Genomic DNA, 26,498 nt, shown 5'->3' on the forward strand with positions numbered 1-26,498 from the left:
GAAATTTACAGAATTGATAGAAATCACGTTTGTTGTGTTGCAGTTTTTATGCCATTGAGAGTTTTGGTTTGTGAAGGGGTTTTTTTTAGCTGTTTCCAAAATGAAAAGACAAAATCCATTATTTTAGCAAGCTTCATGACTGTATCATCTGGAAGGTTTGGTGAACTGAAAAAACAGACATGTTTTTAAAGTATCAGCTCTTGTCTTTCTTTGAGGTGCATCTGTTCAGGTAACTGTTTAGCAGTGATAGCTTGGCTGTTGTCCAGCAATTTAATTAGCACTTGCTTACCTAATGTCTTACAGCAGATAATATTATTACTGAATTCAGGGACTCTGGAAATCCCATATCTGGCAAAGCAGGCTTAATAATGAAAATCACTATGTTTTTATATTGTGTTTATCTTGGCAAGAACACCTACTAGAACACATACATTTTTCACTAGGTAGAAAACATGCAGTTCAGAGTTGCAATCCCTGAGTTGTTCACTCTTCAGAAAAACAGAATTGAGCAGGAATTAAAATTGAATGAAAACTGAAGAGGGAGTTGCAGAGAAGGACAAAGTGTACAACGTTTTCTAGACAGATGTTAATTTGTTTCTTACTGGGTGAAACTGAACCGCTGTAATGTATTTGTGTGTGGATTTTGAAATGTTTTGAGCAGAGTATCTGTGGAGAACTGAGGGTGGACTTCAGCCCCTGGGCTGGTTCAGTTGCCTGATTTCTTCACACAGGCTAGCTAGCTTGACTCCTGCTTGACAGCTGCTGGGAGCTGATTTTTGAGACTCATACTCAGAGGTGGGGGTCATTTCATGTTCTGCTGAAAGGAGAGGAAACATGCTCAACCAGTGGTTCTATAGAGGCAATGTTATATTAATTTTGCCTCTTCCGTTCCAACCCTCCTCTTGGCAGGAATGTGGAGAATGGAATGAATAAGTATGTTGTTGGTAAGTATGTGAGGACAACAAAACTAAAAAAAAACCACAAAAAAATGGAGATATGTTTATATTTCACTGGGAAACTGGGGATTACTCTGTCCTTTTAGGAAAGAGGAAAAGTCTGTTTGCAAACATAGGTATGTGCTCTGCTATACTAGTGCTGATGCTCAGAAATTCTGGTGGTTATTTTCTGTGGCTACGCAGCACAACCTTCCTTTGCTTTTTCCCATCAGGACCCATCAGAGTTCATAATCTAGTATCATTGGATAAACTTGCAATGAGCTTGGTTTTAATTCATCTACTGTACTGTAGTTTGTTCATCAGCTTCTATGCATGCAGGTGTGCACAGAACAGCAGGGGCAGGTGCTGCTGTTGCCACCCCAAGGGGAAGTATCTCTTCTCAGGTTTCAGTGCTCCAGCTCTCTATCTGCATATGCAATTTAGTCACCAGCTAATTTTAAGTGTAATTTTTCACATTCCAGGTTGCCCCCTCACAGATATTTTTATATCGAGTAGACAAGAAACCAAGTTTCTGTTAGGCACTCATGTTAGACACCTAAAGTAGACAGTCCAAGTAGTCCCGGAAGTTTTAGTTTTCCCTGTTTTGCAACATATGAATTGGATCATTCTTAAGAATCATATCTTGCTAAAATGAAAGAAATATGCTGCTTATGACATTGTTTTCTCCTACCTACAAGTGCATCTCTCTATACTTTCAAATTGCTGTATTGAGATGCCCTGCTTCTGTGTGTGTACTTTTGCAATAGGTCTAAAATGCCAATAATATATCATAATGACCAAACAGAGAATGAAAATTGTGTGTAATAGTTCTCTTGGAATGATCTCAAATTCTGCCAGGCAGCTTCTCAGGTATTCAGTTATGAATTTGTAGTTGTATATCTGTTTAGTTCGGAACACAAGGGAAAAATTAAGCAAAGGAGTCATAATAACATTTTTCTATGGACTGTACAGACCAGCATAATTGGTTTTAATCAAACTGGAGAAACCATTTCAAAGGAAATAACTGATTATAGTCTGATGTGACCATATTGAGGATTCATAAAGATATTTATAAAGATTTCTTTAAGGATTTATTAAAATTAGCAAGGCCATGTTTTTCTTCTGACAAAGCTACAACCTTCTGATGGAGGCCAGATTGTACTGAAGCAACTGCTTTCAGTACTGCTGTATTTTAATTTAATCTTTAAACTACATTTGTTCCAAGGTTTTTAATGTATCTTTAAAAGATAAATCATTGTTTTGTTAATATAATTTTATGCTACAAATATGCTTCTTGCCACTACTAGTAATATCCCACCTCTTCAAAGGGGAGCATTCCTTTCACTGTGGTGATCAAGTTATATGTTGATTATTCAAATTGTTTTTTATTCCCTCTGCACTTCAGATAAGCATAAGGCCTTTTCCAATTTGCTAGTCACAAATAGGAGACAATAAATGAGGTACACTTGCACAAAGAAGTGCAAATACAAACTAACCACAAATATATGTAAGGTATAAATTAATTTTGCGTTATGAATTACCACATAGTTTCTAAATGCTAGAGGAAGAAGATTATGAAATTTCCGGCAGGAGGTTTTTTTTCTGTTTGTTGTTGTTTGTTTTGGTTTTGTTTTGTTTTTGTTTTTAAGTATTTAAGTGATCTTGAGATAAGAAATCATTTCCTCCACTGATTGAGCCAATAGACAACTAGAATCTTTGGCACAGCAGACCTGGCTCAGTCCTGCCATTAAGAAAAGTAGATTTTTTTATGAAGGAAGAGAAAAAGTGGGCATTTTTAAAATTCTTTTAAAGCTTGTACCTAGTAGGCACACTTTACAATATTGTCTAGGGGTAGTTTTGCTCTCTGATACAATTCAGTGGATTTCATTTTAGTTTGTGTATTCTGTTTGGCATTCAAGTAGATTTTGCCTATTTTCATGTGAAAGGTTATTTTCATTCCTCCATTATTTCTACATGTTCATTTTGGTGAAATAGGTCATATGATGTCAAGAGTTGTCTAATAAAAGATAGAAAAATGAATCTGTATGCAGATTAAATTAAAAGCTAAGCAGCTGTTGGCAACAAAGGGCAGCAAAGATGATTAAAGGGGTGGAGCACCTCCCTTATGAAGAAAGGCTGAGGGAGCTGGGTCTCTTTAGTTTGGAAAAGAGGAGACTGAGGGGTGACCTTATTAACGTTTACAGATATATAAAGGGTGAGTGCCATGAGGATGGAGCCAGGCTCTTCTCGGTGGCAAACAATGATAGGACAAGGGGTAATGGGATCAAGCTGGAACACAAGAGGTTCCACTTAAATTTGAGAAGAAACTTCTTCTCAGTGAGGGTGACAGAGCACTGGAACAGGCTGCCCAGGGAGGTTGTGGAGTCTCCTTCCCTGGAGACATTCAAAACCCGCCTGGACGTGTTCCTGTGTGACCTCACCTAGGCATTCCTGCTCCAGCAGGGGGATTGGACTAGATGATCTTTTGAGGTCCCTTCCAATCCCAAACATACTGTGATACTGTGATACTGTGATACTGTGAACTCAAGAAAAAGATCGAAGTATTAATTCATTAAATCTTCAGTCTTTTTTTGGGGGGTGGGGAGGTGGTGTTCCATTGCCATATATTTGCTATGTAACTTTTAAAATTCTAACAGTTTAGAGTTTGACTTTGATGTCTTTTATCTGCAGTGGTTAATTCTTTTACTGTTACATTACGTAGCCACCTTTTCAATAGAACCTAATTCTCAAGGGAATTAATAATTCCCAGTGTTTGAATGCCTTGATGGGATCAGATATTCAAATGGGTCTTTTGAACATGGTTTTTCACAGTAGGATCTTGAGGATATTTCAGGCTGGAAACAAAATATTTTGTACATAACACTGTTAGTTCTAAAAGACTTTTTTTATTTTTCCTTGTCTCAAGATACTTAGTTTTATTGTAATAGGAATAAGAATCCCTTGGAAGGTGGAGAGGTCATAGTGAAACCCTTCTACATGAATTCATTGTCAAGCTGAACATTTCTGGTATGCCTGTAAACCAAAGAACAGTAGAAAAACCTTATCATTCGAAAACCTTTTTGCCAGTGTGAAACCCACTGTCTCGTGAGTGTGTCTGGCACCTACTATTTTGCCCTTTTCTATCAGTTTTAGTATACTTAGTGGCAGTGGGCTTCTCTCTTTTTTAGACAAATACATCTTTTCATACATTTGTCAGCTAGTTGGGCTGTAATTCATTTGTTGCACTGATCTCCTTCAACTAGCAACATCAGAACAGGCAAATATAAGACAGCAGAGGAGAAGTGTATACTGGGCATCTCTTAATGGATTAGATGCAAAATCTGAAAGTCCTCTTTCCCACTCATCAGAAACCACACTGCAATATAGATAAGACGGTCCTGTCAAAAGCAGTGTGCTGACAGGGAAGGGACAAGCAATTTCTTCAGAGGCCAACTGCTTTCTTATGCAGTTCTTATACAAGTAGTCAAGTGATTCCTGACTGTTGAGACAGGGAATGTCTTTAACAAGGAAGAGCATTCCAATGAAAGAAAAGCAGGAATTTTTACTGGATGCGTCCAAAGTCTGGTAATACAATTTTATGAAGGAGGGTTCATTTTAAAATCTGGATTTGTTTCGAATAACAATGCTTGACCATTTTGTCACAAACAAAAGAGAGAAATTTCAGGTCTAGTGAATGTTTTATTTCAAGCGCTGATATTTTACATGACATTCGAAGTTGTTGTGCAGTATTATGAATTAAAAAAAAAATTTCAAAAGGAAAAGTGAAAAGATATTTGAGTTTAATGTTCAATTTGTCCACTTGTTTTTTCTTGTGACTTTCTTTCAATAATGAATTTTGATTAAAATTGACCCAATTTCACAGGCAACCTGATTTCAGTGAATTGGACAGGTAATCCTGCTGAAGCTTCTGAAGTTATTCTCCAAAAAGCTGAAGATACAAGCTACTCATAGAGACAGGGTGAGATGCTGGATAGTGGAAAAGAGAAAAGAAGCTCTTAGGTTGCTAATTCTGCTTTCATATGGAGATCATAATGTATAAATGAAATAAATATGCTTTGAAATGTGACCTGTCCAAAATGTGGCTATATACGTCCATATATAATGTAAGTTTGAACAGTGTGATTATTGCGAATTTGAGAAGAAAAACGGCAGGCATCTAGAAGGTGAAAGATAAATCCATAATGGATCAGTTTAGTATTATATTTTTTCACTGATTGTATTTTCCAGGAAAACAAACAAACAAACAAACCCACTCAAACAAACAAACCAAACCAACCAACTACCACCACCACCACCAACAAAAAACACCACCAAACAAACACACACACAAAACAAACAAACAAACAAAACCCACCAAAACAGTTCTGCTCTAAAGATACTTAGGTACTTTCTTAACTCTGGAAAAGTGATCCAATCAATGAGGTGTGAAATTGAAGGATTTTAATCACACTTTCAGCACAAATCTCAATGTGGCTCTAACTATGGAGTTACTAATAACATTTTTATAATAACAAAAATATCATATAGAATTCATATATAATCATGTAACGCATTCCAAATTAATTATGAGACCTGGATCTTAATTTTTATCATTTACTTTCTGCAATTAAAAATAGCCTTTCATTCTTTCTTCTGTCACCATTTTCAAAATCACTTCTGCGGAAAGAGAAAACAAGACTACTGAGGATGAGAACTCTGAGAATCTTGGGATTAATACTTATGTGCCTCATCCCATTTATTTGCTCTACAACCTGTGTGAAATAATTAGCCTTATACCATACAGTGAGGTTGAGTCCCATCAAATTTCACACGTACTACAGAGGGGTTGTGTTTAATTTTGATTTTATTTCCTTACCTACCCTTCTGGTTCAGTGACATTAAAGAACTGATTTGCAATTTCTATTTTGGGAGGCATATAATCTTACCTTAGACTTTCTTTGTTCTGTCTTGTTATTTGTAGCTTTGGGTATGATAATATGAATTTTTCTAAATAAAAGTAATCCTTTAGGAAAATGTTGGCTTTCATTTCAAAGGTTAGCTGAAAAAAAAATGTATCTCATTAGGGTCATTCATATTAATCAGGTCTTTTCTGTAAAGTTATTTTGTTATCCATGCTGGTGGAAAACTTTCTTCGCTGTGGTTAAGCCACAAACAAAATTAAGCTTTTTCCTCAGGTATATTTATTGCCATTAAAGATCAAGCCTAAGAGAAAGGTGGTAATTAAACTGCTAATGACCCATAGAAGAGCTAAGTTTACTTACAGACTGCAACGCAGCAGTGTACAAAACATTGCTCAGCTGGAGACAATTTTACCCTCAAACCCAAGTTTCCCTTGATATTAAGATGACTGTATTGAGGAGCTTGATAAATATTATTTCTTAGACTTAAAAAACCCAAGGGTAAAATGAGACTCAAGTGTCAAATGGGAGACACATATGATGTCTCCAGCTGTTTAGCTAATGTGCCGAAAAATATCATGTGAACAACCATCCTGAGTGGCACTAATTTATTACTATAAAATGGAACAATGAATGGCACTCATCACAAAAACCTGGGGAAGATGTGTGAAAAAAAAATGAATGAGGGGTTGATGTCACTTCTCTGAGTGCTTCCAGAGACTGAACTGATCTTCTAAAGGGAAGCAGAAATTATGCCTTACTTGGAGATGCCTGCACTGACAGTTGTGAGCTTTGCAACTCTCCAGTGTGGAAGCTGTGCAGTTTCATTAGCACAGAGTGAAAAACTTAACAGCTTGTGCACTCTACTGTGCTAATATTGGGCTATTTCATGCCCAGTCAACTCAGGCCAGCCTTAAGTGAGCTAGCATCACCCTGCCTTTTAAATCTATATATTCCGTTATTTTCACTCAGGATAGGTATGAATATTTATAGATGGGAATAAAAACAAAACCAAATCAACAACAAAACCACCAAACAAACAAAAACCCAACATATTTACACTTTTTTTTTTTCTTTTTCCTGACTCCTTAGAGAGTCCTGGCAGACTACCACTCTTTTGCTATAACCTCATTTCACGCAGCTAACCTGATGCCTAAACACTCATTGCAGCAACTAGAATATCCCAGTTATTTTCATCCGAAGGCACAGAAACTGCAGGAAGTCTAAGCAAATGACTACCTTGATTATCACAGAAGATCATGTATTCAGGTGAAATTTATTCCCCATATTTGAGTTGCTAGAAATTCAGAAATGAATGTTGCACTTTTAGGCTCTTCTATATCTTATGTCTTTCTACCAGGAATTCTAGTCCTCTCTAGAGAGAAAATAAGAGATATACCTTCACATTAACACATCATAAAACAAACACATTCATGCATAAACTTAGTGTTAGAACATTTTCTAAATTGTTATGTATTATTTACCTCAGTGTGCTGGGTTAGCTGAAATTGAATTAATTTTCTTCATACAGGTAGAAACTTTTCTTTTTAGTAGCTAGCACTGTCTTTTGGTATGGATTTAGTATAAAAATAATGTGATAACACACTGAGAAGAGCTAATGTTTTCTTTTGGGTAGCTAAGCTATGTTTTGGAGTTGATACAAAAATAAGAACTCACTGATATTTTGGCTGTTTTCAAGGAAACCAAGGTCTTTTCTCAACTTTCCAACTGCAGGTGCAAGGCAGCTGGGAGGGAGATTAAGCAGGACAGCACCTAGATTGACATCCAGGCTGATCAATGAAATATTCCCTACTATTAACATCATGAGCTGGTTAAAACTGGAGCTGGCTTTTCTGATTCATTAGTTCCATTCTGGTTCAGTTCCATTCAGGAGTTTGGATCCGTTCTGCTCCATTTGGAGTTCAGTGTTACTTTGGCCTTTTGCTGTTCTGCCATTTTGCAGATAGCCTTTGGCTTTTCTGCCTTTTGCCTTTTTGCTCTCTTGCTGGGATTGGCTATTTGAGACCAGGGTGCTCTCCTTTTGGGGACTGGCAGTTTGGTATGAGACGGGCTGCGTATTGGCCACCGATTGGTGAGATTAATTACAATGAGTATCACTTATTGTTATTGTTTATTATTATTAGCATCACCATTATCGTAATGGTTATGGTCATTATTATTTAAGATTATGTTTTTGTATTATTGAGCTGTTCTTATCTCAACCCACATATTTTTCCCTTCCCTTTCAATTTTCTCCATCATCACACTTGTGGGTGTGGTGGGTGGGTGAGCGAGTGGCTATCAAGGTCCTAGTTGTGGGCTGAGGTTCAACCACGACACCCAGAAAAGGAAATTTGGGGATATAGTATGAACTCTTCCAGGAACTTCACTTGTTTGTTGTTGGATTTATATGAAAAACACTTGGATGCTGAGGAGAAACAAAACAAAACAAAACAAAACAACACAAAACAAAAGGAGCAGTATAAGCACTGGTGCTCATAAATAAACATGCAAAACATTATTAGCTATGTTGTTTTTTTCATAAATCTTCTTTTCTGCCTTTCCACATTCACCAGTCTTGGTTCTCTCTGATACTTTAATGTACTCGTTTTTCTACTTAACTCCCCTTAGTTTTGTTCCTTTTAGCTTGAGTGAGAGAAAGAGAGAAGTATTTTCCTTTTTGTGATGGGAAAAAGGGCCTAGTCCCTTTTTTCCTCTCAGTCTGGATATAAACACAAATTCATCTTTGGCTGTAGAGATGATGGCATCTATGTCTATTTGTCTACTTCAGTCATGTCTCTTCTGTTTTGGCATAAATCTGAGCCTATGTTTGTACATTCCACGTGTTGCCTTCCTACGGTATTAGCAGAAGGCTATGACTGTGGTGACCCCTCAAATTGCACAGCTCGAGTTTGCACTCACATTTCAGTCTCATTGGTATTCCTTACACCGTGCAGCAAAATTCATCATTAATAATTAAATTGTGTATTTAAGTGTGCGTATATGTGCAGAGGAAGACAGCGAGGATAAACAGAGGGTGAAATAGTTACTAAATTGAGCAATCCCTGAATAAATTTTAAATAATCTCAGATCGAAATCTATTTCAGCTCTGTGACCTTATCTTGAAAAATATACTAGTGTTTTCTTTACCTCGGTGCATTTGAGGTAGCAAAAAGGCTGCATAGAAATCAAACAGAGTGGAGCATCACTTAATAAAAGTTACTCTCAGTGGAATATTCGGGTTATAAGGTGCTCTTACAACCATTTCTAATTTCTTTGAATTCGTTTATAAAAATGTTAATTCCTTCAGTGACTGGAAAGGTGTAGTATGAATTTGCAGGCTACCTGCTTTAACTGCAAATATAGACATTTCTATGTATTTTTTTACACTAGTGGATTTTTGAACAGGTTCAGAAAAATGTTACCATAGTAAAAGTAGCTCAGTTTTTCATGTAACTCAAGCATGAGCATATGCTATAAAATTAACTTAAAGTATAGAGAATAAGAAATTTCTTATTAAGTTTATCCAGTGTGGTTATGCCTAGTGCCTACTCTGGACTAAAGAAACATCTTCATCTTTAGACAGGCATGTGAGTACTAGGCTTCACTGAAAGCATAGCTTGTTATACCTAGTTTTGTTTTTTTTTTCAGGGTATTTTGCATTTCATAAGAAAAATACTTCTTCCTTTAAAGGAAAAAAAAAAAAAAGATGAGATGGGGGAATATCGCTACCATCCTTTATGATTATAGTCCTGTTGGCCTTGTGTGCCAGCCTTCTTTGGATGGTATGTCCTGCAAGGATCCCCCTGCTAACTAAGAAAGGGCAGACTAATGTCTCATAAACAATAGTTACAGGTCAGCTCAGGATTCTGTCTAGCCCAATGGAAGAGAATGAGCCATGAAATTCAACTTATTTGAACAAAGGGGTAGCATTCTGAGGATCAGAGCTGTAATTTTTGCTCTGGAAAGCATTTTTAAGGAAATTTAAGGATTTAGGGTAGATAAAAACAATGAAAACAGAGATTTTGTTGTTGCTACCTGTTGATGAAGTTAACTATACTGCATAGCATAAGCAAAGATGGCAGCAATAACAAACAGATCTCCCAACCTTAAATCTGAAATTTATCTTGATGCCAACTATACGTATGAATTTAATCTCAATTTTTGCACATGAATTACTATCTGTGAGACTTTCTCTAGAGATATTTGTGCTTCTTGCCCTATGTTGTGTGTTTAGTTACCACTGCTTTCCTAGCAAATGCTGTCACTTCTCCCAGCTAAATTGTTACACCGAGAAAGAATAACCTTCTCTTTGTCCTCATGATGATTAGCAACTAAATATAAGAACGTAGTGAGTACTACATACATATTGCAGAAATGTTGATTGCTTAGGTTAAACACCCAGGAAAAAGTCTGAAGCTGGAGAACACCACTGGGCTGAATTCTTTATTTGCTACCTTGAGAAATGTCAATAACCATTCAATATGCACATTGCCCATCTGACATGCAAACTTATAACTATAGAGACAGTGCAAGATCCTTTTTTTCTTCTTTAATATACATTTATTTTATGTTCAGTGGAATTTATAAGGTGTAAGTTTTTAATGAGTGTCTGCTACACCACATAGATTTAGAATGAAGAAATGTTGAAACACATCATTTGAAGTTGGTTTGAACCAATCTGTAGAATTTAATTTTGATGTGAATTGAAACAATTCTTGAATTGAAACAATTCTTGAAGTAAATTAGCATAAAATTGCCTTTTTTTTTTTTTTTTAACCTTACAGTTTGTGATTTGGATGTCCAAAGTCCAAAACCTTTTTCCTGTGCAACTTTCATGCTTCATCTTTCTATGTCTAGTAGTGTAATTTGGTTTCTGTATTCATAAAGAGGTTTTATGGCTGCAAGGATTTTGTATGAGATGACCACTAAGAAACATGGTGATTAGGGCAGATGTGAGCCATCTGACCTGATCATGAGTCCCAGTGGCATTGTAGGAAGAAACTGTTCCTTGATCAAATAAATATTCTGTGTCCGCTCGTTAAACTTGAACAAAAAAAATACTTTACAATGTATCAAAAAATTCTCTTTCAATTGAAGGTGACAGATTTTTTCTGATTGAAAAGGTTGTCAGTATTGCATTCCAAAAATATTTCTGTTGCCTTCACTGAGTCAGGATGCAAAAATATATTTGAAGATAAGAATATATGTGTTTCCTTTATCTAACAACTCTTAATTTTGTTTTGCATGTATTCTGGGATATAGCATAAGGAGGGAAACAGAAATGCTCTGATGTTCGATTTTGCCTTTGAAATTCAATGCAGCTAGGTGTATCAGTGTGATTACCTGATCCATAAATGTACGTGAGAAAGCTTTTCATCTGAGTCTTGTGGGATTTGGATTCCTAACTCAATTAAATCCATTCTGTTTCTTTAGATTTGCTCCAACCAAAACATTCATGCTAAGCTTTAAAGTAAGCTTTGGTGAAAGGAGCAAAGTTTTCTTCTCAAACTCAAATGGTAATGATTTTCGTTTCCTTTGCCTAATGAGATTAAAGTACTGAATTACAGTATTACTCTGGTGACCTCTTTCTCTTTGGTAAGCTGTTTCAAGTATGGCAAACATGTGGCATATGGGAACAGAGGAAATGTCAAACTGGGGAGCAAAGATTTACAAAATTTAATATCTTTCATAAGCTTCAGGTTCTAGACTTAATATGGACCAAATGCTATAATAATATGGATTCTTCTAAAACGGAAAAAAGTGTACAAACAGATTTATAATGACTTTTTGTAATCCATGGAGTGCAGATTTACCGTAGTTAATATTTTCTCTTTAAAGTTCAGTTAATATATTGTTCCTTGCTGAGTCTTTCATGAGGTTCCTATTGGCCTTAAACTACCATATTTTCTACTTGGTAGCATTTGCAGGAAAAGAGCATATATAATAAAAAACCTTTTCAATTAAAATTATTTTCTGTTTCATAATCAAATATGTTCTTTCTTTATCAGTCTGATGATAAATTATCCCAGTGTTACACATATATGGAAGAATTTCTTGTAGTTTTGTGGAACAAGCATACTTTTCTCTTTTTTTTTTTTTTATTTTTTATTTTCCCACAGTCAATTACATTCCACTTCTGGTAAATAAACATAACATAAAATAACAACACTTTTTATATAAAAGAGTATCTACTTTAATTAATAATTTCCAAACTGACAAAGGCTAATTTTCTTATTTAGGTTAGTATGTATTTTCTAACTGTTATGTTACTTGGTTCTGTGTTGTGTGCTGGTAGCAGCCTTCAGAGCAATACCAAGAATTTATTTTTCTATTGAGCCATTCACACAGAAAACTTTAAAGGGCTCTTGGGATTAAAAAGAAATGCAAAAGAAAAGAAAAATGTATCTGTTTCACAACCTTGATGCTTGTATATGTGTACACGAAGTAGTACACCAAAAATTAGCAATATTTGTTAACAGTGTATATTTTTGCCATTTGTTAAGGCGTGTAATTACAAAACTTTGAATAGACTTGCCTCTGGTAAAAAAGACAACTGTTTTAAAGGAAATGTGTCACCTGCTGAAGAGAGAGCTACACGGATGATGTGGTTTCTGCTTTTGATTTTTTTTTTTCCGTCTTTAATCATTGTTTACTCCTGTCATATGACAGGGCAATGCAGATCCTGGTCTGACCTATCTTGTGGAAAGACCCTCTTGTCTCCCAGCGCAGTGGTTCTCATTGCCAGGCCACACACTGACACCAGGCCATAAAGCAGCTGCCCTTCCAGACCTCTGTGCCCCCGTACCTCCCTCCCTCCTCCCAGGCTCAGCCTTTAGGTCCATCTCTGCTCCACTTACCTGTCCAAGAATGTCTATGGGCAGAATACATTATTCTCTCCTCAAGTGTTTAAAATGTTTCTGGAGTGTCTCAAAACAACTGATGATTACCAAAGCCTTTCTTAATGGATTTCTGATGGCACTATATATGTGTGTTTCCTTATTGACATCAATGTTGACATTGTAAATCCTGTCCAAGAACACTGTAATTACTAGGAGAGCTCTTTTGCGTATGAATGCACACAAAGTTATCAAACTGAAGCAGTGATGTGCAGTGAAGGTTCTTTTAAAATTCTTGTCAGCTTCGGGAGAAAGAAACAACTTTGTCGTGTTGAATAAAGAAAAGGGAAAACCTTCCCAGAAATACTTTGTGCTCTTAGATGTTATACTGTATTTTAACTTCTATTTAATTGCAGGTATAGATACAAATACCTGTCTGACACATATGGCTTTAAATAAATCTGTGTCTATAGATAGAGTCTAATAAGACTCTCTGTAGGCAATAAATACTCATCAAAATCTCTAGGAGTTGTATGAAGTTAACATATACATTGACAAATAATATTGATATTGTCAATCCAAGATCACTGTTTCAATATATTAAGTCTCTTCCAGTATTTGAAAGTGAAAGTAATGTAGAACAAATTAAGGACCAGACATATGTAATTTACAATATGTACTATTGGTTGCAACCTCATGGCCTGTTTATGCTTAATAATTATAAGGTTAGAATTTCTAATCTTTGACATTTTAAAGCAAAAAAGGATCCTTTGATTCAAAGTCTGTTTAAGATAAGTAGTGTCTCTTTGGATCTCAGCTCTTCTGAAGCGCTCACTCCAGTTCTTTTCATTTCTGCACAGTTCTTCTCACATTCACATAGTCATGGTAATGCAGCTTGAGAAATTTCCAACAGCTAAGTCACACCAACAAGGTGTTTGCACTCCCCTATTCACATGTTTTAATTTGGTTAATTTTAATTCTCTTGTATTATGAAGTAATCTCCTGAATTTTCTTATATTTACTCCAAGGTGAAAGTCTTCACATATTTAGCTATTACAGTTCAGCTGATATTCAGCAACTTGTTTGTCATGTTCAGCAGTAGCTACTCAAGTCCTGTTGAAATTCTAACATGAAGAAATCCTTGATGTTCCTCGTAATCTCCAAAATTAAGCTACTGGAGAACAGAATGTATTTTCAGAAGCAGTTTCAATAATAAGAGATTATGGGAGAGATTAAATAATTTGTCATCTGCTATACAACATGATATACCAGTATGGTCCAGAGAGTCTCTTTTCTTGGAAATCTTTCCAAAAGACATCCTTTTGTGTGCTTGTTCAATTTTTAGGAATTAGCGTGACGACTTCTAATGGTCGTTTCTCTTCAGGCTGGGTTACTATTTTGTTTTAGGAATTTGCAGTTCCACAGGGAGATTGAAGATGAATACATGAATACATGAATACAGATTTTCTTTTCTCACATAGTAATGTTGAGATTCCATATCTAATTCATGTAGTGAACAATCGAAATTGTACGACAGTGGCACTAAGTAGAAGATAACTTTAAAAATTAGTCAGAGCATGTCTGGGGAGCAGGGAGGAAAGAGACTTGTATTCTTAAGGTCCAAAAAGAACCACAGAAACTCTAGCATAACCACAAAAGAAACAGAGGATGTAGAACTGTCCTCAAATAAAGATGTATAGAAAATATAACAAGGAAAAAACAATTCATTTCAGGTCATCATTGATCATTAATGCAGTTTAATATCAGGCTTTGGAAATTAATCTAGTAAACAAACTCTTGTGTTTTGTGGTTGTTGATTGGATGATGCTGCCATCTCCATGCTGTAACTGTAAATGTACAGGTGGTCTCTGAGCTGAAAATAAATAACTGAAAGAAGGTGGTGCACAAAAGACCGGCAACCCATGTACTGGGTCTAGCTGAGATGGAGGTATTTTTATTTATAGCAGCCTGTATGGTACCATGTTTTGGATTTGTGACTAGAACAGTGTTGATAACACAGTAGTGTTTTGACTATTGCTCATCAGTGCTCACACCACATCAAGGCTTCTCTCCTTTCCGTTCTGCTTCCCAAAGAAAGTAGGTTGGGGGAGGGAGGCAAGAGGTTGGGAGGGGACACAGCCAGGACAGCTGACCTGATTTTGCCAAAGGGTTATTCTTACCAAATAACATCATGCTTAGCAGTAAAAATTGGGAGGCTTTGGCTTTCAAGATATCCATTGCTCAGAGACTAGCTGGGAATTGATCTGCTTATGGGAGGTGGTGAGTGCCTTTGCATAATTTTCTTTCCTTCAGTTCTTAAAATCTGTTTCTCTCAACCAATGAATTTTCTCTCTTTCACTCTTCCTATTCTCTTCCCTGTCCTGTTGCATGTGGGCCTTAGTGAATGAGAAGCTGTGTGGATGCTTGGCTGCATGCTGAGGCCAACCCACCAGAACCTGGTAGGTCAGTGTATAAATAGGTCTGTCTGTAAATGTGTGTTTACTAAGCCTCATATTTTACATGACAGTGTGAATCAGAAAAAAAGGGTTTAAAGGAGGTGAGAGGGACTGAATGGACATCAGGGAAAAATTAGTGGTTTAGAATAGGAACTCAGAAGTTCAGTATGCATTTGTTCTTCCTTTGGTTGCTCTGTCTTATATAGTATTTGGTTTTCTTTCTTAAAAATAGCTTGCGTGTTTTAACTTTTTCTACAACATAATAGTGATAATTAAAGAATTAGTATTAATTCAGACAAAAATACTACTAAATCTGGCTTGTGTCAAGTAAAAGAGAGAATGACATAAAAACTTCCTACCAGATAGACATAAAAGTATTTTCACAGTTATTCTGTCTCTAAGTAGTCCAATGTCTATATATGTGTACTCTTGTTTCGTGTTAGTGCAGTATTCTGATGCCAAGAAACACATTTTTAATTAATTTATGGCAACCTATAGCTTTCTTCTTCCATTACTCCTCTTCATGTCAGCTAGTTCATTTTCCAAGATCCCTCAACTACCAAATCTGCCACTTTCAAAACTCTTCTCACGTGGGGCTGGGGCAACTGCAATTTTTAGGAGGTAACTTCTTTAAAAGATTATGATATCCAAAATATTTTTTTTCTCTCTCCCTCAAATGCCCTTCAATATCTTCTTTTTCCCTTACTGGCACTCTCTCATATCAGCCACCTTACACTTCTATACTGAGAACAAAATATGTAAGTTTTTTAGCCCACCACATAATTTTTGCAAGAGTTTTCAGGAGAATGAAAAATGGCATTTAAAAATTAAAGTGCTATCTCAAACAAAAGTGCAGCATAGCAATGTGCAAAGCTGTAGTAGCGGACAGTGCAAAAGGAATTTTAATCATGTATGAAATATACTTGACGTGGTCATTTGAAGACATTAGTACTAATGATAATTTTTTTTTCCTGTTTCCAATTTTATACTGATACTTTTTTAAAAGTACAACATCTGAGTGGTCTAAGATTAGAACTGACCATGTTCTCTTTCTAATTTTGATAGTGTGTTGCATTTCTAAGCTATGCTACTTCATTCCCATTGGAGTTCATTTGTAAAGCAAATAAAAGTATACACAAACCAAATATAAACAATCCTCACATTTCTTAATCATGAGAACACTCACTAGAATACCATGTGTTATGTTATATAGAGATAATTGGCTCAGGCACTGTAATGAGTGTGCTATGAAGTATAAAATCTCGACTTCTTTTTCTTTTTAAATGATATCTATTTTGAGCAAAAAGAAATAACTAGAGAAAAAGTTAATCCACAACAGACTGTGATTTTGATGGTAAAATATTGTGAAAATTGTTTTAAAGAAAGTAATCTTGTGTCTTAAACATCACTTCATAGATTTTTGAAAAGTTATTTTATTCACTTAACTAAGGGAAACCCGTTTTATTGACAGATTATGCCCCATACTTCTCTACCCTCCCCCAAAATTGTAGCCACACTGCTGCAATATCCTTTGTTGGCTTTACCCATCATATTTACTTTCCCTACATACTGCCATCTTATTTCTGCATCTGCTGATGCCCTCCTTGACAAGTTTCCTTGTTTAGAAACAAGACCTGCTTTCTCCCTTACGCATCCATTTTTCACAATTTATGAGATCACTTGTCAGATTTGGTTGCAAATGCCTAACGTGTTAAAAAACCCTGAAGTGGCTGACAAATAAGTGGAAGGCATGGTGACATTGCATAAACCTCTGTTTAGGAAGTTACGTAAAGAACAGAACTAGAAACACAGATAAACAGGAAAAAAGATAAATATATTAATTTAGGATGATTTATTGTTATAAATGTTTTAGGAAAACTTTTAAACTGTCAGACCAAAATTTTTTAGATATCTGGAATTCAGATTTCCACCAATGTATTGGAAACTTGAAGATGTATACTAACTCTGAAACCTATAAATCGAATCGAAGCTTTCAAACAAAGCCAAGCCGCAACAGTGGACTCAGGAGTTATTAGCTTGCTTGCTTTGCTTTTTTTCCTTTTTTTTTTTTTTTTTTTTTTTTTTTCCCAGCCTTGAAAATGAAACCTATGACTCTGAAAAATGAAGGTGAAGACCTTCTCAGTAATGTTAAATATTCTGTGTGCTGGGTCCTATCAGCAGGTACACTCTCCAAGAAGCTTGTTTATCCAGCAGAACGATCTCATTATTAGGACAGTGATGTAGTGTAGTTTGTTTCATACCCTGAAATCACTCAAGGAAATAACTGAGTGAATGATATTCATCCTGGACCATGTATTGTGCTATTATGTGTAGCAATAACTGGCAGCATATTAAAATAGAGATCAGGGACCACAGCCATTCATTTGCAGGCAGTTCTGAAATTTCAAAGCTGTTGAATTATTCAAGTATTTTCCAATTTATAAAATAAAATAAAGATGAGTGACTGCTTGATGATGTGACAATAGAAATGAAAATATTGAAAAGTCTTGAGTGTATTATTTTTTCCACAGTTGTTCTGAACCAGCAGAAATGTAGGTGTTGATTGTGTGTCTGTAGCAGCCATAAATAAGAAGGAAAACACTAGACATTTTCTTTGGTCAATGCCCTCCACAAGGAAAAGAAAGAAAATCCAGTCAAAATAGAAATGGACCACAGGTAGAATAGAAATTCCTCAATCTATGTATGTCTGAATGACCCTTCAGATCTTTAAATAAATTTAAAAAATCCCCCCTCAGCTTTCTCTTCTCTAGACTAAAGGGTCTCAGCTCTCGGCCTCTGATCATAGTACAGATGTTCCACTGCCTTAATCCTCTTTGTAGCCCTTTATTTCACTCTCTCCAGTGTGTTCATGTCTGTCTTTACTGGGGAGCCCAGAACTGGATACCACACTGCAGGTGTGGCCTCACTTGTGCTGAGTAGAGGGGATGATCACCTCCATCCACCTGCTGGCAATGCTTTGGCTAACGCAGCTCAGCATACCTTTTTTTTACAGCAAGGGCACATTGCTGGTTCAACTTGATATTTCCCAGGACCTTCAGGTCCTTTTCTACCAAGCTGCTTTCCAGCTGGGTGTCCCCCAGCACATCTTAGTGCATGAGATTGTTCCTCCCTGGGTGCAGGACTTTGCACGTCTCCTCGTTGAACTTCATGAGGTTCCTATCAACACATTTCCCAGCCTTTTCAGGAGCCCCTGGATGGCACCACAACCCTCTGATGTTATCAGCCGTTCCTTTCAGTTTTTTGTCATCACCAAACTTCTGAAGGTATGCTCTGATCCATCATCCAGATCTTTACTGAAAATGTAAAACAGGACTGGACACAGTACTCACCCGTGAGGTACACCACTAGATAAAACATAAAATACAAATCCATAATATTATGAACATACTAGTATTCATATTTGCTTGAGATGATATTATCTTAAGACTTCTGGTGAGACATATTGATGTGGCTAGTGCCAACAAATGACAAAATAGTTCAGTAGATAGTTAACTTAAAATGTAATGTTGTTTGTACTTTGTGATATGAACTCTTAATGTCAAAATTTAGACAATTCTAGGCATTTTAGAGTATTTGATTTTTATTCTCTTTCCACAGAAATGTCATCCAATCTATATATTAGAAATAACTATTTCACAAAGCAGTAATGTAAATACAGTGCGTACATATTCAATCTGTTGTTAACATTCTCCTTAAAACTCAGGAACTTAACTTTGATAATGTTAATTTTCAAAAGTTTGGTAATGTTCTCTCTGGTTTTGCATATGAGTGTAGAGTACCTAGTAGCATGTTTGCTTAAGCCTACTAAACTGGACTGCAGGTAATCCTTAGCACTTTAAAAATGAGGAATAGCATGCTGAAATAAAGTCAAGGATATCTGTTCTGCATAGCTAATTCTTCATTGAATCTGGAGGCTTGAAACAGAGTTGGTGTTATTCTGCAATATATTCTCATGGATTCATCAAACTCATGGAACTAAGAAACATTAGAATTGAACATTCTGAAAGAGAAAACATGACATATTACAAACCAAAGTGTACTAACTTAATTAGGCAGTGAAAGGTAAGATTACAATTTGATAATAAAGTATGATGAAGAAGTTATTACCTGGTAACTTATATAATGGAATTAATGCTGTTTAGAGGTGCACATTAATTCATTTTTGGCATGGATATTTAGAAACATGGAGAAATCAAATCAGATCAGAGAGACAATGCTCTTTCAGAATGGTAGAAAATGACATGATCAAAGATGTAAATGAATTCTGAAAAAAATGGAAGTTAGTTTCTTAAGTCCTATGGGGAAGCTATTAGTGTAGCCTTGTCTCCATTCACTTCAATGGCTGCAAGACTACATCTATGTCTTGCTAGGGCCTGTAAAGGTTACTAAGATTTAGGCACTGTAGTGTTGGAAAATCATAACAGAGACATATTATTTTCCTTTCCTGGTCTTCAAAGTAAATGCAGGAGGAAGCACCCAAAGATATATGAAATATTTCTCTACGCGTATCCTGTTCATAATGAAAATTGGTTTTGAAGTTTTTTATTATTTTTTCTTCTACCTTTTAGTGTTGTATTGACTTAGGTTATTACTTACACAGTGATGTGTAGAGATGTTTGAGTTTTTCTTGTTTTGCTATGTAGAATAACTACTGTGGTATTATGCAAATGTAAATCTCAAAAATCACTAAGTGGCATGCAATTCTCTCAGATGAGAGATGAAAACATTGTGTGTATTTAAAGTGCTAATATTGTTTTTTCTTGCATAGTAGGTTGAATTCTCCATTAAAGTCATTTGATGTGACTTTAGCTTTGCAAAAGTTGATTTTCTAAGTGAGCTAGCTGTCCAAGCTCTTTTAAAGTTAATAAAAATAAGTGGCAAATTCAATGACCAAATATTTATACACGTCATAGATATGCATTTTAAGATGAAATAAGTTGTCCATGGGATGTACTGATTACCTTCTACTGACTGGATTTGGGGCCTAAATGACTAGCTGAAGCTGGACACCAAGGTTTTAAGTGAGTGAACCTAATGGCAAAATTCCATGGTTGAAATTCCTTAAGAAAAAAAGACATAAGTTTTTGTTTAAGGAAGCCATTGTAGAAAGTATCTGTTCCCCTTTTGTTAGTTTTGTATTCTTAACTAAAAATAATGGGGGAGAGGGAGTAAGATTGTGTGTTGTAGGGGGTTAGTTTTGTTGCTGGGACTCAGAAAGTCAAACAAAACTAGTATTGCTTTCTGATGAACAGTTATTGTGGGACAGTATTGGTAGTGGATGACTATTCAATAAGTGAAGAAAGTTATTATAGAATTATTGCTAATCAGGACAGGAAAAATTAAAAACATTAATTATTTAAATGTTTTTGTAATGTACTTCTAGAAAGTCAGGAATTCAGGGTAAGATCTGCTTAACTTGTTCTTGAGTAATGCATTAAAAATATTGACAGTAATTTTCCTGACAGTAACTCTTTGCACATTTGCTCTTACTGCTCTTATTCTTAAGACTGTTTCTTCTCCTCCATAAAATCTAATCCAAACCTTGAAATTTTTTTGGTTCAGGGTGCAGCACCTTGTCCTTCATTTACATGGTTACCCTGAAGGTATTTGATTGATGCATTTCACAGATTATGACACCCTCTGTACTAAATGGCCCCTGTGTTGCACCAATTTCACCCCAGTATTTTAAAACTCGGATGCTGGAGTTCCACAAAAGAAAAAAGAGCAACTGCTCAGTTATCTCGGAAATTATCAACATTTTACATAAAATCTCCATTCTGCATAGACAAGCACATGAAGTTAACAATGTGAAAACACATTTTTTTAGAGTTAAAAACAGTACTGCTAGTCACGCAATGCACATTTTCTCAAATGTTGTGCTTTCCCACAATAAAGGTTGCTGTGTGAATAGTGCCCTCTGAAACCTTTGATAATCGCTTGTCATTTTCTCTTCTCTTTTAGCTGATGGATGCACTGACTGGTCTGTGGATTACAAGAAATATCAAGTTCTGGTGGGAGAGCCTGTTCGTATAAAATGTGCACTCTTTTATGGATACATTAGAGCTAATTATTCCCTAGCCCAAAGTGCTGGGCTTAGTTTGATGTGGTACAAAAGCTCTGGACCTGGAGATTTTGAGGAACCTATAGCTTTTGATGGAACTAGAATGAGCAAAGAAGAAGACTCCATTTGGTTCCGACCAACAGTTGTACAAGACAGCGGGCTCTATGCATGTGTCATAAGGTACTGTATTTTTAATATACTGCATTTTAATTAACCAGATATGAAATGTGGTTCTTAATAGTAAGACTTTTGTGCTAAAGAAGAATATTTTCTGAGCATGTTCCTTTTCCTTCTCCTCCTGATATTCCTTTCCTTGAAGTGTTTCATGCTTAAGTAGAAGTTACTGTAGAATGTCTTGCACATTTTAAACTGTTTTTTGTGTAAATTTATGTCATCCGTAGCAAAATACAAAATATATAAGATGAGTGAGACTGGATTCATAAGTCGTGTCCTTGCTTCTGATTCTGGTTTAAATCTTACAGTAACTATTCTAGAGTAAAAAGCTTCTTTTTCAGATTCAGATTTAATTTTATATGGATTTTATTAAATGGTTTCATTTATTTCACTCTTTTTCTGTAAAAATGTACAGTAGTTGCAATAAGGAAAATCGAAGGTGAAATTTTAGCATTTTTGCTAAAATCCTTTAGAATCACATGTGGCTTAGCCTGATAATTGACACTGGATGCCAGATGTCTTCCAAAGGTATTTAACCTTATGATGCTTACGATGCTTCAAGCTTTATCACCATAGCTTGGACTAGATTGTGCTTCCTCCTTTCTGAAACAAGCGTTCCCTTCCTTCTGCATCTTTAAAATGTCTTGCACTAAGATATCATTTCCAGCCCCTTGCAGTTAAAAAAGTCATCTAGGCACTTTCATATTGTCTCACAGCCTATTACTAGATTTTTACTAAATGTGAAATTATGCAAATTAGATTTTATACATAGAAAGTACAGAGAAGAGTCACTACGAATTGTTCAAAGGTTTAAAACAATTGTTTCTTGCAGTTAGTTGAACGGATTAAGCAGTTTTCCTCTCTGCATATCTATAAAAATGGTCTTTCTGCTCATACACAATAGAAAAAGTAAAAACAAATAAACAAACAAACAAAAAACAATAAGGGATCTGAGTAGCTAGAAAAGGGCCACATGATGAAGCTGTTTCAATATAGCAAGGAAAATAAGGAAATTGTTTTACCTGCACCTGGAGAGGTTAAGTGTCTAGTATTTGTTCCTTGAGCTCTTTACAAAACTTGTGAGACATTTTGTATCACATAATTTGTTCAATAGCATTTTCAACATGGTTCTGATGCTAATGATGGTTTTCTAGAAAAGAAAAAGCAAAAAACTGCATGTTAAGCTACTTAAGGAGAATATTTAACTATTTTTAGAGTAGTATTTTTCAGATAAGTGTGGAACAGTAGCCGTGAATATTGCAACAGTTTTGTCAATATTCTATAATGTTATTTACAATACCATAATTAATCTCCTCTGTTTAATAAAGAAAACCTCAAATATCTTATATTGCACGTTCCAGCAAGTATACATAAATTCTGAACTTAGATAATAAATATACTGTGAAATGTGTTTATCATGTCCATACCAACCTGTATTCATGCTTTTTCTAAGTGAATTACTTTTAATCTTGAGGTAGGTAAGGGCATGTTCCAATCTACTTTAAACTACATACTGCTTTCTTTGCACATGCTTAATTTCCAGTTGTCAGTGCTTATACATGTAGATTGAAAATAGATTCTTAAAACATACAGTACAAATTAGTTTGTGATTCTGAATACTCTTATGAACAGTTAGAAAGCCTTTCACCTTGAGGAGACCTGCTAAAATAAACAGGTATTGGTTAAAGGCTTCATACTAAGAAGTCTCTGTCTGTTCTTATATCAGTGTTTAGACAGTTATAGGGTTTTTTTCTTTTTATGATATATTCAGCCAGAGTTTTACATTCTTGTTTAGAAATCATCTTTATCATTGCATACAGTGTATGTAGCAATTCAGACAGCTTTCTGAATCTGAATATGCTCTTACTAACTAATGACTTTGTTATTTTTAAAGTCATGCTTTAAAGTGAGGTTGCTTTTACATCTGTAACTAGAAATTCTCATTTTAGTGCTAGAGATAATACATTTTCTCATGTAGAAATCTGTTTCGACATGTAACATGTTTTTTGTCCTCCATTTGTCCTTAATAGTGATGGTGGTAGTAGCCCATTTACTATTCTGTAGTTGAGTCCTTGTGCAGACTTACGTGTTTGGCTGTTTACGAACATTAATTGCATCGGTAAGCTGATATATTTAGTGAATAAAAATGCATACAAACAACAAGTCTTGTTCAGAAACATGAGTGACTACAAAGTAAGCATGAGATCTAGACAAGAATAGGTAACTATAGAAGTTTGAATAATGCATTACAACTTACATTACAAATGAAAAATGCTCTCCAACTTTAACACATTTAAAATACAGAGTGTTTCAAAAAGATGGACCCAATTTGCAAACACTATATGTCTGCATAGAGTCCATCTTTTTGAAACACCCTGTAAATTTGTTAGTTATTGATCAGCTATAAAAATACTGCCTATAGTTCATGCAGGGATATTCAGCTTTGATGTTTCAAATTTGGAAGTGACTACCAGGCTCAAATGTGGAATAACTGCAACTATGGAGATGGTTCAAATCTATTTGCATCCCCAGTCAGTAACAAACCTGAGCATCAGCTTGAGAATCATCAACTGTTTCTGTTAAATCACATACAATCTAGCATTTTATACTGAGGTAAAGACTGAAATACAGTGAAGCATATAGAAATTTCTGGGTTTATTTCTGAAATGTAATACAATAAAATGCAGCACTTTTTTTTTTTTTTTTTTTTTTTTTCCCTTAAGCATGCTTAGGAACCTGAGATTGCTGTGAATTTATGAAAAAAGTCCTTTATTTTTATCATGTCAAATTCATTCTTATTTTAGATAGCATAGATTTCTTCTGACAAGTAGGATACTTCAAATACAGAAGTATTGCTTTTCTGTAGTTTAACAGACCTAGTGTTGACAGGTCGTGTCAATTATAGCTTAACCAATGTTAACTATTTAACTGTTTGTTTATGGTTGGCTAGTTAAAATAATTGCAGTTATATGAATGATGCGTTATTATCTGCACACAGTTATTTTTTGAAATAAACATGAGATAATAAACAGAAAGTTTAAAATAACAACATATGTGATTTATTTTTAGAGAAAACTCCTGTTGTCTTTTGTTTGGTTTTTTTGTTTTTAAAGAGGCTATGGAGCCTAACCACTCCCTGCAGTAACTTGTTGAATTACCAGTGTTCATTCACATACTAAGAAGTTTTGTTCTATTCATTTTCAGAAGAATATCTATTTCTATATGTGTCATTCTGTTGGTTCCTAAAAACCATATGATGCACATAGTTGCAGTATGTATGCACACAATTGTTTAGTGCATTATCACAAATCCTGAATACAGAACGTGTAAGGAAATCTTTAATTTAGTTATGGAAATGGCGAACAAAAAATACAATTAATTTTTCATCAACCTTGTGCAAGCACCATTTCTTCATCATCTTGAATAATGTAAAACATTTTTACAAATGGGAATTACCATTTCATGGGACCAACCATTTCTAAAATCTGTCTTACTGTAGGAAGAGCTTTTACCTTTCCCGTATATACTTACAAATATTTTTATTTCTTTGTACAGTTTTTACTAATGATTTTCTTAAGAAAAAAGTGTTCAAATAACAACTAGATGTTAAATCTGAATGAAAATCATAAACAACGAAAAGGGGAAAATATTTGAAAAATAAGCCTAGCAGCAATTTATCTTACAAGTTCAAAAACATGGAGTTCCCTAGATCTGCATGAGATGCCTGAATATATTTAATTGTGTTAATAAGAAAGAAATCTGACAATGGATGAAAGAAATAATCTTTCTTAAAGGAAGACCAAATGTGCTAGCAATACACAGAAATAGCTTTCAGAAAAGCCTGCTATTCTATTAATTCCTTTCAATATCACCACAGTGGCAAAATAATTAACAGAAAAAACAGCACTAGAAACAGGTTTAAAATTACTCTTAAGTGGTCTGAAATGCTGATTTGTAAGTTTTTATGATTTCTGTTTATTGGGATGCTTTTGAGTGAAGCCCAGAGGTCCTGGTTTAGAACACTGGCCTACATAAATAAAGTATTTTTAAAAAATTTTATTAAATAGGCATTCATAGCAATATGGTAAGAAAACAGAGGGAGTGGAAAAAGGAAAACCAGGAGAAAAAGTATGGATGAAGATGTCTGCACCATTTGAGTTACTTAAGTGTTTGAGCCACCCTTACAGATCTCTGTACAGAAGTCAACAACCCTGACAGCCTCTTGAAATGGACTGCAAGTTTTATAGAACAAAGGAAATGGACTTTCTTTGGTCCCCTCCTTCGTGTTAATTTGGTTTTTATAGAGTAGGGAAGGTGATTGACTGTGCCTCCATTTTTCCTGCACTCCATTTTTAAGCTTGTCTGAGCTTTTCCCAATGTCTTTTTCTTCTGTGAAAGTGTTTGGTAACCATGACAAGGAATCTGTCTTGTATGGTGACTGAGATTTTATCCATCTCCTATTCAAATGTAAGCTTGTCAGACTAGTCAGACATCTATGAAATACTTCATTGCAACTTAAGCATGCCTTGGTGAGTAGAAAAAGCCTTCAGGGTAACATTACGAATTTATACAGGTTGAGCTGCTGGAGCTTATATTAAGTGTCCTGTACAGAGGGGGAAAAGCACTTGCTAGTTCCTAGAAATAAATGAGATCTGAGATTTTCTTGAAGTTGATGCTTGTTGGAAGTCAGATGATTGAAATCTACTCATTCTCCATTTCCCCTGTCCTTCAGACACTGCAGGAGGTCAGATGTCTGACATTAGCATCTTTATTGTACATGATAAATACCTTTCACCTACGTTAGGACAAAACAAATGCCTAATACTGTAGAGATAAACAGGTGAGTACAGGGTACCTTGTCTCATTCTTGATACAAGCTATGAATAATGCCAAATTCTAGCATGTGTTTACTATTTGTTTGGCTCAGTGAGAACTTGACACTGAAAAACAAACAAGCAATCATGATGGTGAGTAGGTAAAGAAACAATATGATCTTTACAGTGGGTAGAGTTATGATTTTAAGTTAAGAGTCTTGGTGGACTAGGTATAATCATGTGTGAGAACTAAAAGAGTTAGTCCAGAGAATTGTTTTA

At 35.3% G+C, this 26,498-nt stretch overlaps 1 protein-coding gene across 1 annotated transcript in view; it reads left to right on the plus strand.

The window, feature by feature from the left end:
- IL1RAPL1 (interleukin 1 receptor accessory protein like 1) overlaps window positions 1–26,498 on the plus strand; it is a gene marked incomplete at its 5' end in the record, with an annotated part of 642,382 nt that overhangs the window by 279,123 nt on the left and 336,761 nt on the right. Inside the window, one exon of the mRNA XM_082065594.1 lies at window positions 21,132–21,411. Within this exon, the coding sequence (XP_081921720.1) occupies window positions 21,132–21,411 (280 nt within the window). The remainder of the gene's footprint in view (window positions 1–21,131; window positions 21,412–26,498) is intronic.

Source organism: Streptopelia decaocto, assembly GCF_964273445.1.
Source record: "Streptopelia decaocto genome assembly, chromosome: 1".
NCBI lineage: Eukaryota > Metazoa > Chordata > Aves > Columbiformes > Columbidae > Streptopelia > Streptopelia decaocto.